We start from the raw sequence: 16,413 nt of genomic DNA on the forward strand, positions 1-16,413 counted from the left end.
GCTACCCTATACAGAGGGGCTAGACGGCCAACACGTTAACGAGCTAACTGCGCTAACACACTAGCTCCCACCCATGTAATTGAGCATTGCATGGCACATCCAACATACTGTTTTACTTTAGTCCATGACTCGCTTACCTTCAGGGTCATACGTCACATGAAAACCAAAATAATTCCAAACGCCAGATCTGAATGAGGGTGGGGAGGTCCACTTCTGTCTCGCTAGCTTGCCCTGCGCTCTTCCTTCTGACGATGCTGTCTGTGTTGAGTGCTCAGTGAATCTGCGTTCGACTACTCCGCCTAGGCTGCACTCTCGAGCCTAGGCGGAGTAGTCAAATGCAGATTCACTGAGCGCTCAACACAGACAGCATCGTCAGAAGGAAAGTTGATAAAATAAATTACAAATTTTGTATTGTTCTTTTTTTTTTCTCCCCTTTGGTTTTCTTTCTTTCTCTCCCCCTCTTTCTTTCATTCTTTCCCCCTGTCCTATCCCACAGTCATGTCTGTCCCGTTTGCAACTGAAAATAAAATAAATTCATAATTATAATAAAGGTCAATCAAATGGACCAATATGATGATCCACTTAAAATAAATCCTCTTGGCATCTTTCTTGGCCTCAAGACAACAATTCTGATGGCTATAGATCCAAACGGGACACAAAAAAAAAAAAAAAAAAAAATTCAAAAAAAAAAAATTGAAAAAAAAAAAATTTGAAATTTTTTTTATTGTTCGATACATATGCGTACCGAACCGAAAGCACTGTATCGAACGGTTCAATATCGATACGAATATCGTTGCACCCCTAGTAAATACATATTTTTAGAAGCTAGAGTATTTCTATGTAAATGAACGTGATAAATATTGATACAAATGTTTAATTTAAGCATTTAAACATTTAATATAGTCATATTTCATTTTTAATTTTAAAATGTTTTAAAATTTAAACTATGGGATTTATTGCCTCTATGTTTTTTTTTTTTGTTTTTTTTAATTAGAGCAACTTTTCTTTCTTTCTTTCTTTTTTCTTGTTCTTTTTTAAAGTATTGTCTGGCAAACACAACAACAGCAAAGACATTACGGTATCAGATGAAGTATTCACAATGTGTTTTGGTCTGTCATCCAAAGACGGGATTACCTGCTCCAGAGACAACAGCAGAGTGGAGATTGAATAGTAAAAAAAAACAAAACATTTAGACTTTTCCTAAACATTTTTTCTTGAAAATGCCATGAGTTCAAGTAAAAATCTGATGTAGAAACAACAAATGTGTTGCTTAGATAATCTGACTGCACTTATACTACAGTACATTGATAGAACTACTAGACCACCTACTCAGTACACCTATGGGAGTTGGTAGACAATTGAAAGTCATGTGATAAAGCTCCTGGCATACAGTTTTTGTGCTGATGTTATACCAGGTAGGTTTGGAGCTTTGGAGTTACTGAGTCATCAGTACTTTTATGCACAATGCACCTCAGCATTTGACCTAACTCTAACTTTATGTGGTCTGAGACTTCATGGCTAAGTTGCTGTGGTCCTTGAATGCTTCCACTTCCATGCAACACCAGTTACAGTCTATTGTGGAATATCTAGGAGGGAAGAAATTTCGCAAACTGCAGCGATCACATCATAATTTATCACCATGTTCACATTAATTGCACTGTATAGAACGACTCATTTTTTCATGAGTGTTTGTAAAGATGGCATGAACAGGTGTTTGATTTCATACAGCATGTTACCTGCATGTTCTCTGTTGGTCTTTTGCTGTGAGCCTCACTGAAAAAGAGACATGGACAGTATAATCAAAGCACTGCTAATGTTACACTGTTGCAATACATCAGTGTTCACCATGTTATATTCCACAGGTGTGAAGTGTGAGCAGCTTACCCAGTCAGCCTCTGCAACTGTGCAGCCAGGGTGACGTCTGACCATCACTTGTCAATTTTCACATTGTCAGTGCTCGAATATTCTGGATAAGACAAGCTGCATACAGAAAAAGAAACTAAGTCCACTGGTAATGTACATGTCAGACACAGCACACAGTACAAGCAGTAAAGAACACGTTTAGCATGAACACAGACTCTTTCAGAAGGAAGTTGACTCTGATGATCAGTCTAATGGTGCCAGAGAACCACCCACAGTAACGCACATAATATAGATATAATACACAATCTTTATTCTAATGATAATAGCATGATATTCGTAGAAGCCAAAAATAATTATGTATAATATATGATGACTTCAGTGTCTAATGTGACTTTATTTGAATCTGTCCCATCTGATGGCTGAAACATGGGCAGAGGAGATAAAGGCCTGTGATGCTACCTGGAGTGTGTGGCTGTAGCAGGACAACTCAGTCTTTGACTTCTATAAAGGTTATTTACCACCCATTTCCTCAGCCAAATACCAGAAAACTGGTTGCCAGAGGGGCAATTTAATAATAATTACACCATCATATGTCAGCAGCATGCACAGACTAATACCAGAGCACTGTGCTGTGTGTTACTGTGCCAGATACACAACGACCGGCATAAATATGCACATACAAATGCATGCTAAAAGGTGAGTAGCTGAATTTGCAGTGTTTGATTTTCTGAATAAACTTTTTGTCAAACATGTTAGAAAATATTTTTATATTTCTACAAGAAATCTAGAAGTTTAAAATACTAAAATTGAACATGAATGAATCATATCATCATATCTTTTTCTTACTACTCAATGCCACAGTGCAATCTGTTTTCTCTTATAATCTGTCAGCATCCATCTGTATGCAAATCAAACTTCCTCACAGGCTGATATAAAGTCTGATATCATGCTGTCAGTCACAGAAGAAGATGAGAAGCTCCCATCAGATCATACTGAGCACCAACATGTTCTCTGTAGCTCTGCTGCTGCTGCTGGCTGCTGGATCCTGTGAGTCTCACTGAACACAAACACTATGATCACAGCACAGTGATTCTTACTTTTACTACATAAAACATGTTTTCTCCACAGGTGTGAAGTGTGAGCAGCTGACACAGCCACCCTCTGTGATTGTGCAGCCAGGTCAGCATCTGACCATCACCTGTCAGGTCTCTTATTCTCTTGGCTACTACACAGCTTGGATCCGACAGCCTGCAGGGAAAGGACTGGAGTGGATTGGGATGAAATACACTGGGGGTTCTCACTATAAAGACTCACTGAAAAATAAGTTCAGCATTGACTTAGCCACGTCAAGCAAGACAGTGACTCTAAATGGACAGAATATGCAGCCTGAAGACACTGCTGTGTATTACTGTGCCAGAGAGTCACAGTAACACAAAACATCAGCAGACCTGAACAAGTTTACCATCTCCAGAGAAAACAGCAGAAAGGAGCTGAATCTGCAGACGGCATCAGAGGATTCTGCTGTTTATTCTTTTCCTCAAGAGTCATAGTAACACCATGAAATCTAAATCATAAACATCATAATGCCAAGATCAAATAGTCTAATTATGAATTCTTGTTTTTGCTTGGCTGTGGGCAAACACCCTGTTGTTCCTTATTCTGTCAGTGGTGTTTGGTTACTTTTTTATATAATTGTTTTTTGTATGGAAAACCCTTTTTGATACGTCCATCATTCACCATGTTGAGGATTAGTGTTACTGGAGTTTAGTTTTTTGTTATGGAGTTTTGGATGCCTCATAAAATGTTTACTGCTGTAGTTCCTGTTTTTAAGCAACAGCTGATGTTGTAGTGAATCCACTTCCATCAACATGAGCCTGGAGACTGCGGAGTCTCCAGGCCAGGACCAGCAGGCTGAAGGACAGCTTCATGCATCAGGCTGTCAGGAAGCTTAACTCCCTCCCGATTCTGCCCCCTCTCCCCTCTCTCCTCCACGGTCTCACTGAACTCTGTCACACACACACACACACACTCTCTGACTCACTCACTGGCCTGCACCAGTTACCAGTCACTTTGTGGAGCATTGGACTGCCATTACCTCATAAGACTTTGTGTTACACTATCTCATACCGTACATTACCAAATCTCCATTTGCACTATTTGCCTATTTGCACTACTCTGCCTGGTTTGCACTCAATGTCATTTACCCTTATATTGTATATTGTATAGCTTTCTTGTTATATGTAAAATTGTATTATATTTATTTAATTTTTTTACTTTAAAATATTTTACTTGCATTTTTAATCACTCTTATATTTAAATGTTCATTTTCTATTTTATCTAGGGATTGAGAGTAACGAAGTTTCTATTCTCTGTATGTCCTGTACATGTGGCAGAATTGACAATAAAGTTGACTTTGACTTTGACTTCGACTTTAACAGTAAAGAGACATAATGTTCCTATTGTTAACCCTTGTATGGTGTTCGGGTCTGTGAGACCCGTGTTCAGTTTTTTTCAAAAGAAAAATTAAACAATTAATTATTTTTTCACGTGTAAATGTGTTGTGTCTTTCCACTCACTCCACTTGATTATAACTGATTTATTTATAACATTTTATATAAAAGAAAAACGAGAAGCACATTAATTCATAAATGTGATCTAACAAAGGTAAAGGGAAAAAATTAACCATGTTTGCTGTTCATATGTCTTGTAATTGGGATGAAGTAAACATCTGTTGAGTAATTTAACATAAAATTGTTTGATAGTGTTAATTTGGAAAGCCAAAACTCTAGCGGGTCCACCAGACCCATGAACACTGGCTGAGTAACAAAAATACGAACACCACACAAGGGTTAATTACTGTGTTACTTTATGCAGCACACATTTAAAAATGAATATATATGGAATTTTTTTTTACTGATGTATCAGAAATAAATTGGTGTATAGATTTTGAGAGAAAAATGTTCGTCATTAAGTAACAAAAATAATAATCATTTGTAAATAAATATAATATTTGCTTAAATATTTTATTGTAAGTGGTGTGCAGTTGTTTATATGAGATGAAGTGTATTTTTCTTTAAGGAGGAGTTTATGCAAATTCAGATCTTTACACATGTGTTGCCAAATATAACAAAGGGACTGCAAGACTGGTTTTCATGACTGTAGACTGAGCAGAGAGACATGACTATTACAATGAACTGTCCTGGGTTTACCTTTGTTTTTCTTATAGTGTCAGTTTACTGGGCTGGTAAGGACAGCACATTTCTCTGCAAACATTAAGATATGTTTGATATAAAGAAGCTAATTATGTTTTTGTCTGTAGGTACTGAGGGTCAAACACTGACTGAGTCTGAATCAGTGATTAAAAGGCCTGGAGAATCACACAGACTGACCTGTACATACTCAGGGTTCAGCAGTGATATTCATGCTGCTTGGGTCAGACAGGCTGCTGGAAAAGGACTGGAGTGGATTGCTTTCATCCAGAGTGATAGCAGCTATATCTTCTATTCTCAGTCATTCAGAGGCCGCTTCACCATCTCCAGAGACAACAGCAGAAAGCAGCTGTATCTGCAGATGAACAGCTTGACAACTGAGGATTCAGCTGTTTATTATTGTGCCAAAGAGCCACAGTATCACAAACCATCAACAGAGCTGAACAAGAACCTCTCAAGGCCTGAACAGTTTTAACATGGAACCACCAGAGGAGGAGCTCTAAGACCATGAATAAATTGTAGATTATTTTTATTCAGTCATACTATATGACTTTTAGTGTCTTTACTGTTCATGACATCGTTGGTTTAAATTATGCCCCATGAATTAAAAGGTGTTGAAAAGAGGTGAAGACAATGCAAAACTGTTATCTTTACTGTCTTCATATATGTTGCAGCACAAAACACAAAGACTTAACATACACTCTGCAGACTGGATAACAACAAAAACAACAACAACATTTAGCATTTTAACTTTTTCCATTTTATTTCTCAGCTCGTAAGGACAAACTAATTAATTTGACCGATAAAACTACGGAAAGAAAATTTTATTGCACTAATGAAATCTTAACACTTTTTAGGTACTGAAGTGACTGAGTCTGAACCAGTGGTTAGAAGGCCTGGAGACTCCCACAGACTGACCTGTACATACTCAGGGTTCAGCAGTGATATTCATGCTGCTTGGGTCAGACAGGCTGCTGGGAAAGGGACTGGAGTGGATCCCTTTTATCTACAGTGGTTTTAGCACCCACAATTCTCAGTCATTCAGAGGAAAAAGCAGAATGCAGGTGTATATGCAGATGAGCAGCTTGAGTAGTGAGGATTCTGCTGTTTATTATTGTGCCAAAGAGTCACAGTGACACAAGAGGAAGAAACTTTGTACAAAACTCACCACATCAAAACAAGTCAGAATTTGCTTTCAGCTTTTTAGAAATGAACTGAAGAGTAATGTCTGACAAATGTCTCACCTGTCAGCTCCTGGACAGCTGATCATTCAGCCTGCAGGCAAAAAAAAGGAAAAGTAGTGGGAGCTCTTACTATAAAGACTCACTGAAGAAAAAGTTCAGCATTGACTCAGACACTTCAAGCATTCTTGCATTTAAAAACTCAGTGAAACACACAGGGAAGTCCAGCAGGGAAAGGAGGAGGAGGAGAAGGATTGCTGGCCCCAGAATTATATCGTCAATAGAGACTTCACACTTTCCACAATGTCTTCTAATTCTTTTCTGTTGTCCATTTTAATGACAGAGGAGGCTTTAAGTGGTGTTCTTGTTTGAACTGGTCCTGAAGACTAGGGCTGGGCCATATTATACCGTTCACGGTAATACCGGTATAATGTTAGGCAACGATAGGAAAATGAAATATCGCGATAGAATATGAGTAAAACGCGCATGCGCAGTGCCTTTGTTTTCATATGCACATGGCCGATTGTTGAGTGAAACAGATGAACCAGAATTGGTTTGTAAAAATGGTGCAACTTCAGTGATGTGGAACTGGTTTGGTGTTTGTCCGTCAGATACACGACAAAGCACATTTTTTTGCAGAACATGCAAGCAGCCGTTGTTATTGTTGTATTTGTCGGACTAAGATGCTCTTAAAACTGGGAGTAATCTGGGTCCTAAACTCCGTATCGTTCAGGTCAAACGAACACTGTAGCATCACTGAGAGTTTAAAAACTGTCTAAATTCTTTCATCTTTAATAAAACGATCAGCATTGCTGCTTTACCAGGTGTAACTATGAAGTTTAACTTCCAGGCATCCATGAAAACAAAATTTATTACATTTAACGGAGTTAGAAGTTAGCAGGAAACTAGCGGAAGTTAGCTCACTAGTTTCGCTAGTTGCCTAAGCATGATATTGCATGTTCTGACCAGAGGTGTGGACTCGAGTCACATGACTTGGACTCGAGTCAGACTCGAGTCATTAATTTTATGACTTTAGACTTGACTTGAAAAAATGTTCTAAGACTTGTGACTTGACTTGGACTTTTACACCAATGACTTGGGACTTGAATTGGACTTGAACCGGTTTACTTGAAAAGACTTGATATTTTACCCCAAATATAAAATTTAACATGCATATTATATAGAGATTGAAAATGTGACGTCATTCACGGGTAGAACCGCAAAGGATTCTGGGAACTCGTGGCAAGCGGTACTAGCGCACGCAGGCTTTCAATTAAAATCAGTTACACAGCGATAAAAAGAAACACAAAAATGTCAAGAAGCTGTTGTATTATTAACTGCAATAGCCGGTCGCATGACAGCCACGGGAAGCCGACGGGTAAAGAGATCGGTTGTTATCGGATTACGTCGTTGAAGAGAAATTGTTCGAGCCATGTTTCCGAAGTAACAAAGACGCGACGGATGGCCTGGATTGCAGCCATTCAAAGATCACATATAACGTCCCAGAACACTCCAGCTCACAGGTTAGTCTGCTCCAAGCATTTACACGAAGGTCAGTCTTCTGTTGTAGTTATTACGTATTTTATCATAACATAATTGTTGATATAGGTTACAAGCAAGTCTGGCGCTGAACAGAAATTGTCGCGCTATGCTCCTTTATTTATTGTGCATAAATAGTGAATTGTCCTGACACAATATTGCGTTTCGCTTCTGTTATTATGGTACACTGACAAAAACATATACTTTTATTCACAGGATAAAACAGGTTTTTTGTATCACTAATTGCCCAGTACGATTACAGCATACAGTATTATTGTCACTGCTACATTTCTGTGATGGGTACCAGAAATTATTTCCACTACTAATTAATTACCGTTGAGCTCAAAGGTCCTATTAATAAACGGTTAACGAATGTGTATTTATGACGACAATTTGTGAGACTGGTAAACTTATGATACGTACGATGGTCTTTCGTTCTACACGGTGCATTTCAAGGTCCTGCACCCATCCGTCGGTAAACTGTACCTGGGCTTGTTGCAGTGACCTGAAGTTACTAAACTTCATGAGTGTATGCACTCACTCCAAGAACCGTATGATTATAAATATGCATATAAATATGCTACAACGAGATAGCTGACTTCATCTAACTAGCAAATGTTGTCCAGGCTACGTTGGTGATGCAGTTTTTTTTTCATATGTATGATATTTTTGTCATGCGATTTTAAAGCCGGTCCTACAACCGCATCCAAAAATAACATGCAGCTTATCTCAGAACTGTCGGTGAAAATTATTCTTGGAGCTAGGTTTAATTGAGCTGCATTTTAAAGAGGTGCAATTTCACAATTTGTGTATATTTTCTAAGTTCACTATTTTGTCATGTGTTGAGAAAAACACAGATTTAAAAATTACATGGTCTAATATTTACATTTAGCATAACTGCAACATTATTTTTTCGTTTTTTTTTTTTTAAAGACTCGAAAGGACTTGAAATTCAAAGTTTCAGACTTGTGACTTGACTCGGACTTTTACACCAGTGACTTGAGACTCGACTCTGACTTGCCTGACATTACTTGAGACTTGACTTGAGACTTGAGGATAAAGACTTGAGACTTACTTGAGACTTGCAAAACAATGACTTGGTCCCACCTCTGGTTCTGACTGAGAGATTTCTGAAAAAATTCAAACGTACAGCTCTGCTATCACTTCCAACATAAATGAAGACAGGAAACTACACAGCAGTGACGTTTGTAGGGTTACTGAAGTTGGGCTAGCTGGTATATAATGATGTGCTACGTGATCGCTAGCGACACAGCTATGTTAGCATAACATAAACAGTGAAGCTGGAGGACGAACACTAACACTTTTACACTTATAAAAGTTAACGTGAAGGTTCCTCATGGTTAGAGACAAATGCAATCGCATGGCAGGATGCTGTAAACGGACCAAACTTCAGTCAGGAGAACAACTGAGATAATCCATCCACAATACGAGGTTAGTCATTAATATACTGCAACAACATGGGAATAGAGCAGCTGCCAGAGAATTCAACATTAATGAATCAATGGTACAGAAGTGGAGGAAGCAAGAAGAATGAGTTTAATAAAGTTTGATTTATCTGACTGCTTTGTTTCGCTTAATGTGCCTTATAATCCCGTGCACCTTATGGTCCGAAAAATACATACTGCACACTCTTTTTAACTTCAGTGGATATTATACATGGTTATGCTCAGGATATGTCAGCCCATTTCTACTGGAAATGCCTTTTGGTTAAACTTTCAGCAAGGAATTTGCATTTGCACTGTTACATTTTTATAAAGCTTTAATGTACATAAAAACCAGCTTCTTGTTTAAGTGAAAATAAATGGAAGGTTGTCTTTTTGCGCTAGTAATGTTGTGGAGTTGTATTTTGTCTCGCATCAATTATATCGTCAGTTATATCGTTATCGCAAATTTTCAAATATATATCGTGATAAATATTTCTGGCCATATCGCCCTGCTCTACTGAAGACCCTGGGACTCTGTGGCACAAAATCAAAATCAAAATCAAAATCCTCTTTCTGTATGGCATTTTATACCATACAGAAATAAAATAATAAACTAACTATCATGTGGGAATATTGTGAGTATCCAATGAAAATATAACATTTATTTCATGAAGAAGTCAAATATCTATAAAAGTGCTACAATTCCAATTTGAACCAAACTGAAAAATATGAAAATTAAAACTAATTCATGACTACACTCATAACTGCCATAGTTCTTTGTTAGACAACACAATCAGAGATTGTAACATAATGCACAATTACAAATGCAGTTACCCAGTTATACACACAACTGGACTGGCCATCGGGCATACATTTGCCCAGTGGGCCGATGGTGATTTTTGGCTTTTATGGGCCGATGTTTTGTTTTCTTGTAACGCACTAAACAACAGCAGCACGTTAGAATATTACTTTCAAATATTATTATTATAGTATTTTGACTCTGTGGAACAGTGATACAGTTTGCTGAGAAGGAGTCAGTGCAAAATTAATTTCAATATAAATATCTATGGTCCAGAGACAACAACAGAAAGCAAGTGTATCTGCAGGTGACAACAGGAGGATTCTGTTGTTTGTTATTTTGCCTGAGAGCCACAGTGAACCAAGGTGAAGAAACACACAGCATTTAAAATTAGCAATTTACATTCACTGTCACGGGTTGCCGGGGCAAGCCGTGTGAGAATTATTTAGGACCCAAAATGCAGCAGCTCTGATGCAAGTGAGTTTATTGAACAAAAGTAGATACAAACAGAAATGGCGAGGGTGAACATGAAACTAAGAAAACCTAAACTGGGAAAAACTAACAGAAACTAACCAGAAACAGATACGCGGGGAGGTACGAGGAAATACACGGAAGACGGACAGAGAGAAGCAGACAAACCAGCCACGAGGACGAGGGAACACACACTATAAATACACACACCAGTAATCAGGGGATCTGAAACAGGAGGGAAACACACCTGGGAGACACAACAACTGACGAGGCAGGGGAAACGTAAACAGAACACACTGACATCAGACCTTTAAAGTAAAACAAGAAACACATACACGTAATGACACAGACTCAGAGACGCGGACACTAAAGGGGATATACAAGCAGGGATGACACCAAACAGAGGGAACACAACTAAACCCTGGGAAACCCAAAACAACAGTCATAATACAAAAAACTATCAAAAGTAAAAGTACACAACCAAAAACACTGTGACCGACCCAGGACCATGACATCCACAAAATGACTTCCAACTCATAATAAACAAGCAATAGAACTGCATTATCTCTAATAAGTTCATTCGTTCATTAATTTTGGTTATAATGAATAGAATCCATTTTGGTTGACCTTGTTCATACTTTCACAGTAATGTGTATGATAAACATAAAACACTCAACAGCTCATGTAGCCTAAAAAACATAAATTAATGATTGATTCTTGTTGAAATAAATCAGTTTTTAAAGTTACAGTTCAGTTTCTCACCCCTACAAACTCTCTGTTAGCAAAGCAGCAACGCATCTTTCTGTTATAACCTGACAGTTTCCATGTGTTTGCAAAGTGAACTTCCTCTCAGTTTGACTTGAAGACTTGAAATCAGTCTGTCAGTTTCATCAGATGAGAAGCTCCTGTCAGATCACCTTCAGCACCAACATGTTCTGCTGCTGGCTGCTGGATCCTGTGAGTCTCAATGAACAGAAACACTGACAGCATGGACACCAATGCTGTCCACAATGATGAATTGGCTAAGAAGTACAGAATAGATAGATGGATGGATGGAGTTTTAATTCCAGTTGTAATGATTTAAATAGTTAATTTAATTGTCTACAAAATAGATTGAAATAATTCATGAGTTATCAATCGTTAGCATGAAATCTTTTATTCTAATTTCTTTGACATTCCATTAAATCCATTTTTATTCATACATTATTACTTTGAAGCAAATATCATCTAATCATACTTTATATTGTAAGGTAAAGTCCTAACAATATTACAAAGAAAAACCATGACACTGGAGAAAAAAAAGAAAAAGGACCTCTTGGAAAGCCTGATTTAAGAGGTGCCATTATCTGTAATAACTGGAAAGGATGAAAAAGAGAAACCAAGAGGTGATGAACATTATAAAAAGAGCACTGCAGATTGGGAAAGTCAAATCTGAAGCATAGAGCCCTGGAGCCAGAGCAACCCACTGAAAGGTAGGGCCAAAGAGGAGAGTGGCCAAACTAGAAGAAAAAGGAGAAATAAATTTAATTAAAAAACATTACAATACAATAAAATATTGATCATGAAAAAACCCTTTTGTTGCAAGAGCCATCATATGTCTTGTGAATAAAAATAAAATAAATTATTTTCTGTGCACTTCATGTTGTAAAATAAATACCAAATAATGTTTTCAAGAGAAATCTAAGTTGACTGAAAGTACAGTAGGGAGAGAGTCAAACTTCCTTTAGTTGAATGAAACCTCCAGGACACCCAGGCTCATGGAGGGCATCAATCTGTTGTGATCAGGTGGGGTGAGTAAAAAGTCAAGACAGAAATGAAAATGTTAAAGAGACAATAATTAATACAACCATAAATAGTCAGTAGGTTGGTAGGATGAGATTCAGATGAGATCAGAAACATGCATCTCTGGGCAAGAGTGAGTACGATGTCTTTTAATGCTAAAAAACTATTCCCATCAACAAGTGAGTCCATGTTTGGAAGAAAAACTAATGCAGAAGTAAAAGAGTGAATTAAATGCAATGTTTTTATTTTGAGATGCATTTGAATTTTAAGTGACCCAGATAGTTGAGCCCCTCCCTATTGAAATTCACATGGTACACTCAGGTTCTTTTAATGACTGGCTCTCAAAGTACTTGCTTCACACCTTCTCTTTCAAGATGTTGCTCAGTTTGTCTGCTCTGCTGGCAGTGCTCTGTCTGCCTTGTAAGTCACTAGAATATACAATACAGAATGTGGAAATTGATCTTTTTTTATTTATAATTTTCATGTTTTTTGGCAGGTCTGAATGGTCAGGCTATGGAGTCCATTCCCTCCACTTCAGTGTTGAAAAATCCTCAGGAAGCCCTCAGTCTTTCCTGTAGAGCAGGGGTAGGCAACCTTTCTGATGGCGAGTGCCATTTAAAATTTCCTCAGAAGTCAGTGTGCCATATGATTGCATTAGCAATAAATTTAATAACGCTCTATATTAACAGTTACACACTATATAGAACAACTTTATAGAATTATATTTGTTCGCAGATGTTGGCAGCTATCAGCGAATAGTTATCAGCTATTTTGAAATAAAAAAAGACACTTTTTATCCATAACAAGAAACACAAATGAACTATACAACAGAAAATACAAATGCTATTTATGGTCTCCTCACAAGAATGATAAGAAAAATAAACTAAGCCAATATGGCATGTCTGTTAATACAGAGACACACATGTTAATATGATCTCTGGTCTCCCACTGAGAGACACGGGTCTCCGAGTGTCCAGCATTCAGACGGCTACCTGAGGACTCATGTGAGAGAAAATCTGCTCACACAGATATGTAGAGCCAAATACTGTCAATAAGGCCTCTGCAATGTTCTGAAGACAGTTAAACTTGTCAGGTAGTGATGTCCAGTAGGTGAAAATGCAGCTCCATGAACACGCAAAGCTGTGGATTCCAGCTGCTTCGATGTTGCATTAACTGGCATTAACTCAGCCACTCAATGTGAGACAAATCCAGCTGCTCATTAAAGTTTTCTGGTTTGATCAGAAAATAAAACATTGGTCCATACGCCTGAAAGTTCCAAAAATGCATTGTGTCTTGAGTCTACGGATGTATCCTTGTATTTCTGTGGTGCTGATGCTGTGCTGAGCAGAAAGCTCCTGAAGCTTTTGAAGTGTCGGAATGTGGAAAGCTAACGACGTCCCTCTTACCAGTAGGCTAAGTTACTTTTAGCCAATTACAAGTTGAATCTGGTACTTGGGTTTGTTAGCTAGATACTGTCATTAAGAAGCGGCACAACTAATGTGTCTATGCGAGCTGATTTGCGATGTGCACCGCTGGCGCGGCCATTTATTTTTTGATGCACCTTCTCAGATTAATTCACTGCGTGTCGTGTCCAGGGCTGGACTGGGAAAAAAAACCCAGCCCGGGCATTTTGACTAAAGACCGGCCCACCAGGTATTAAAGTCATAAAGCCTTTGAATGAAAACAAACGCTGTTGTGACAGTGATGTACAGTCTTGTTGGTATATGTATGATTTCTATACATTTTACATCAGATAAAAACTTTGGTTGTAAGCTTCAGATAATTATTTAATAACAGCCAGACATTTTAAATGAAAATAAGAAATTACTTCTTTGTGCCCCCCTCTCCCTGTTAATGCCCTACCTGCCCCCCTGGCAAAACTTTGCTAGATCCACCCCTGCACAGTTACCAGCTGTCAGCTACTTAGAAAAGGATCCTGGTGTTATTTGTCTCTCAGAAACAGTTCATAACTTCCCTTCAACTCATTCATGTCACCTAAAAGGTAAACCTGTTTCTCCATCACCTGTTCAGCTCTGATGATTCAGTAAGGACATCTCCTGGTTTCATCTTCATGTTTCCCGCTCTCCAGATATGGTAAATGGCCTGTATTTATATAGCGCTTTACTAGTCCCTAAGGACCCCAAAGCGCTTTACATATCCAGTCATCCACCCATTCACACACTGGTGATGGCAAGCTACATTGTAGCCACAGCCACCCTGGGGCGCACTGACAGAGGCGAGGCTGCCGGACACTGGCGCCACCGGGCCCTCTGACCACCACCAGTAGGCAACGGGTGAAGTGTCTTGCCCAAGGACACAACGACTGAGACTGTCCAAGCCGGGGCTCGAACCGGCAACCTTCCGATTACAAGGCGAACTTCCAACTCTTGAGCCACGATCGCCTCGATATACAAACCGATATACAAACCGATATCATGACCAGCAGCTTTTTTGCAGCTGTGGCTCCAGCAAACATCAGCTGATACTAGAAATTAATATTAAATAAATTCTAACAACAGCTGATCAAGCTTAAACGTGCTGCTGTTGTTTAGCGCGACATCCGCTGGTTTCCTCTTTCTGGCGCAAAGTGGGCGATAAACAAACAAGAGAGACTGATCATTGATCAGTCTCATGATTAAAGTAGCAACAGGAGAGGGAGGGGAAAGAATGAGAGAAGAAGAGGCAGCTGTGCAGCAAAGACAAAGAATAACTCCACCTTTGTGTCTTTTTCATTCTAGCTGAAGTCCGGGACAAACTGCGTCCCCTCTCAGCTCAACACGAAACGTGTAATAATTTCTCTGAATGCGGGAGGATTCCGTCTTTTTATGGGACGGTTGGCAACTCTACTAACTAACCTTATGAATTAAATAAAGTTCAACATCAGTAACATCAAGCACTCACCCAGCTGTATAGAAACTCTGCCATGCTAGCTAGTACGCAGTACGAGTTATTGTAACTGACTGTAAAAAGTCAGCACAACGAAAATAAACTCCACCTAAACTTGGTTTATATCTGACCCAGATAGACTGCAGCTCATAACTTCTTACCTGAAGTTCAGTTCACCTGACACTCGGCGGCCGCCTCCCCTTTCTCTCATCCACCTGCTGGCCTCCTCCACTTGTTAATTTTACTGAATTTGTGGATGCTCCGCGATGCCACCACCAAACAATGGAGTTATTTTTACACACCGGCCAGCATCTGGCCAATCCGACACCTTTCATTGTTTATACCATGACAAAAAAAAAAAAAAAAAAAAAATCATCGGGCCACCGAGCAAATGCCCGGTATGCCCGATGGCCAGTCCAGCTATGGCCGTGCCATCAGTTAACCCTTCGCATGCCAACTGTGGCACGTGTGCCTAGGGTTGCCGACCCCTGCTGTAGAGGAACTGGTTTCAATTTTGGTGGCTATGGAATGCACTGGATCAGACAACCTGCAGGAAAAGCTTTAGAATGGCTTGGAGTTATTTGGTCTGATGCAAGTAAAACAGTGTATGCAAGCAGTGTGGAAGGACGTATAGAAATCACCAGAGACAACAGCAACAGCATGGTGTATCTGAGACTGTCCAGCCTAAAGCCAGAGGACTCTGCTGTGTATTACTGTGCCAAACACACACAGTGGTGTAAGTAATGAGAGAGGCTTTACAAAAACCTTCAGCTATACAGTTTCACAGGAACCTACAGGGGGCAGTAGATGATCAAAAATATGATGATCAGCTCACTGACACAAAAACACTTGTGATACTACAACATGTAAAAGCATATTTTGAAAAAACAGTTTAAAAGTATTTTCTGATAATAATAAAATAATATGAAAAAATGTATGTAAACTTTTATGGATAATTTCAGAAGAATACATTGTCAAGATAAGTAGTCAAGATTTTAGATTTAAATAAAAAAACAAAACAAATGTCCAGTAGTTTTTACATGAGCACACTGATGTTTGTTAAATAAGATATAATGAAATAATATATATTTGTATATTAATTATTATATACTGGCAAATACAGTAAACACAAACACATTTCATCATTATTTAGACTATACTTTTTCAGTTATCTAAAGAGTGGTTCACCATCTGTAGAGATAATAGAAAGGTGGAGGTCAACCTGTCACAAAAGTATC

The 16,413-nt window shown here is 38.6% G+C and overlaps 1 gene segment (V, D, J or C); it reads left to right on the forward strand.

The window, feature by feature from the left end:
- Positions 1–2,864: 2,864 nt before the first annotated feature.
- On the forward strand, positions 2,865–3,293 carry LOC106676878 (Ig heavy chain V region 5A-like). The segment is given in 2 exon segments: positions 2,865–2,910; positions 2,992–3,293. Coding segments are annotated over 2 exon segments (345 nt in total).
- Positions 3,294–16,413: the final 13,120 nt, after the last annotated feature.

Source organism: Maylandia zebra, linkage group LG4 (assembly GCF_041146795.1).
Source record: "Maylandia zebra isolate NMK-2024a linkage group LG4, Mzebra_GT3a, whole genome shotgun sequence".
NCBI lineage: Eukaryota > Metazoa > Chordata > Actinopteri > Cichliformes > Cichlidae > Maylandia > Maylandia zebra.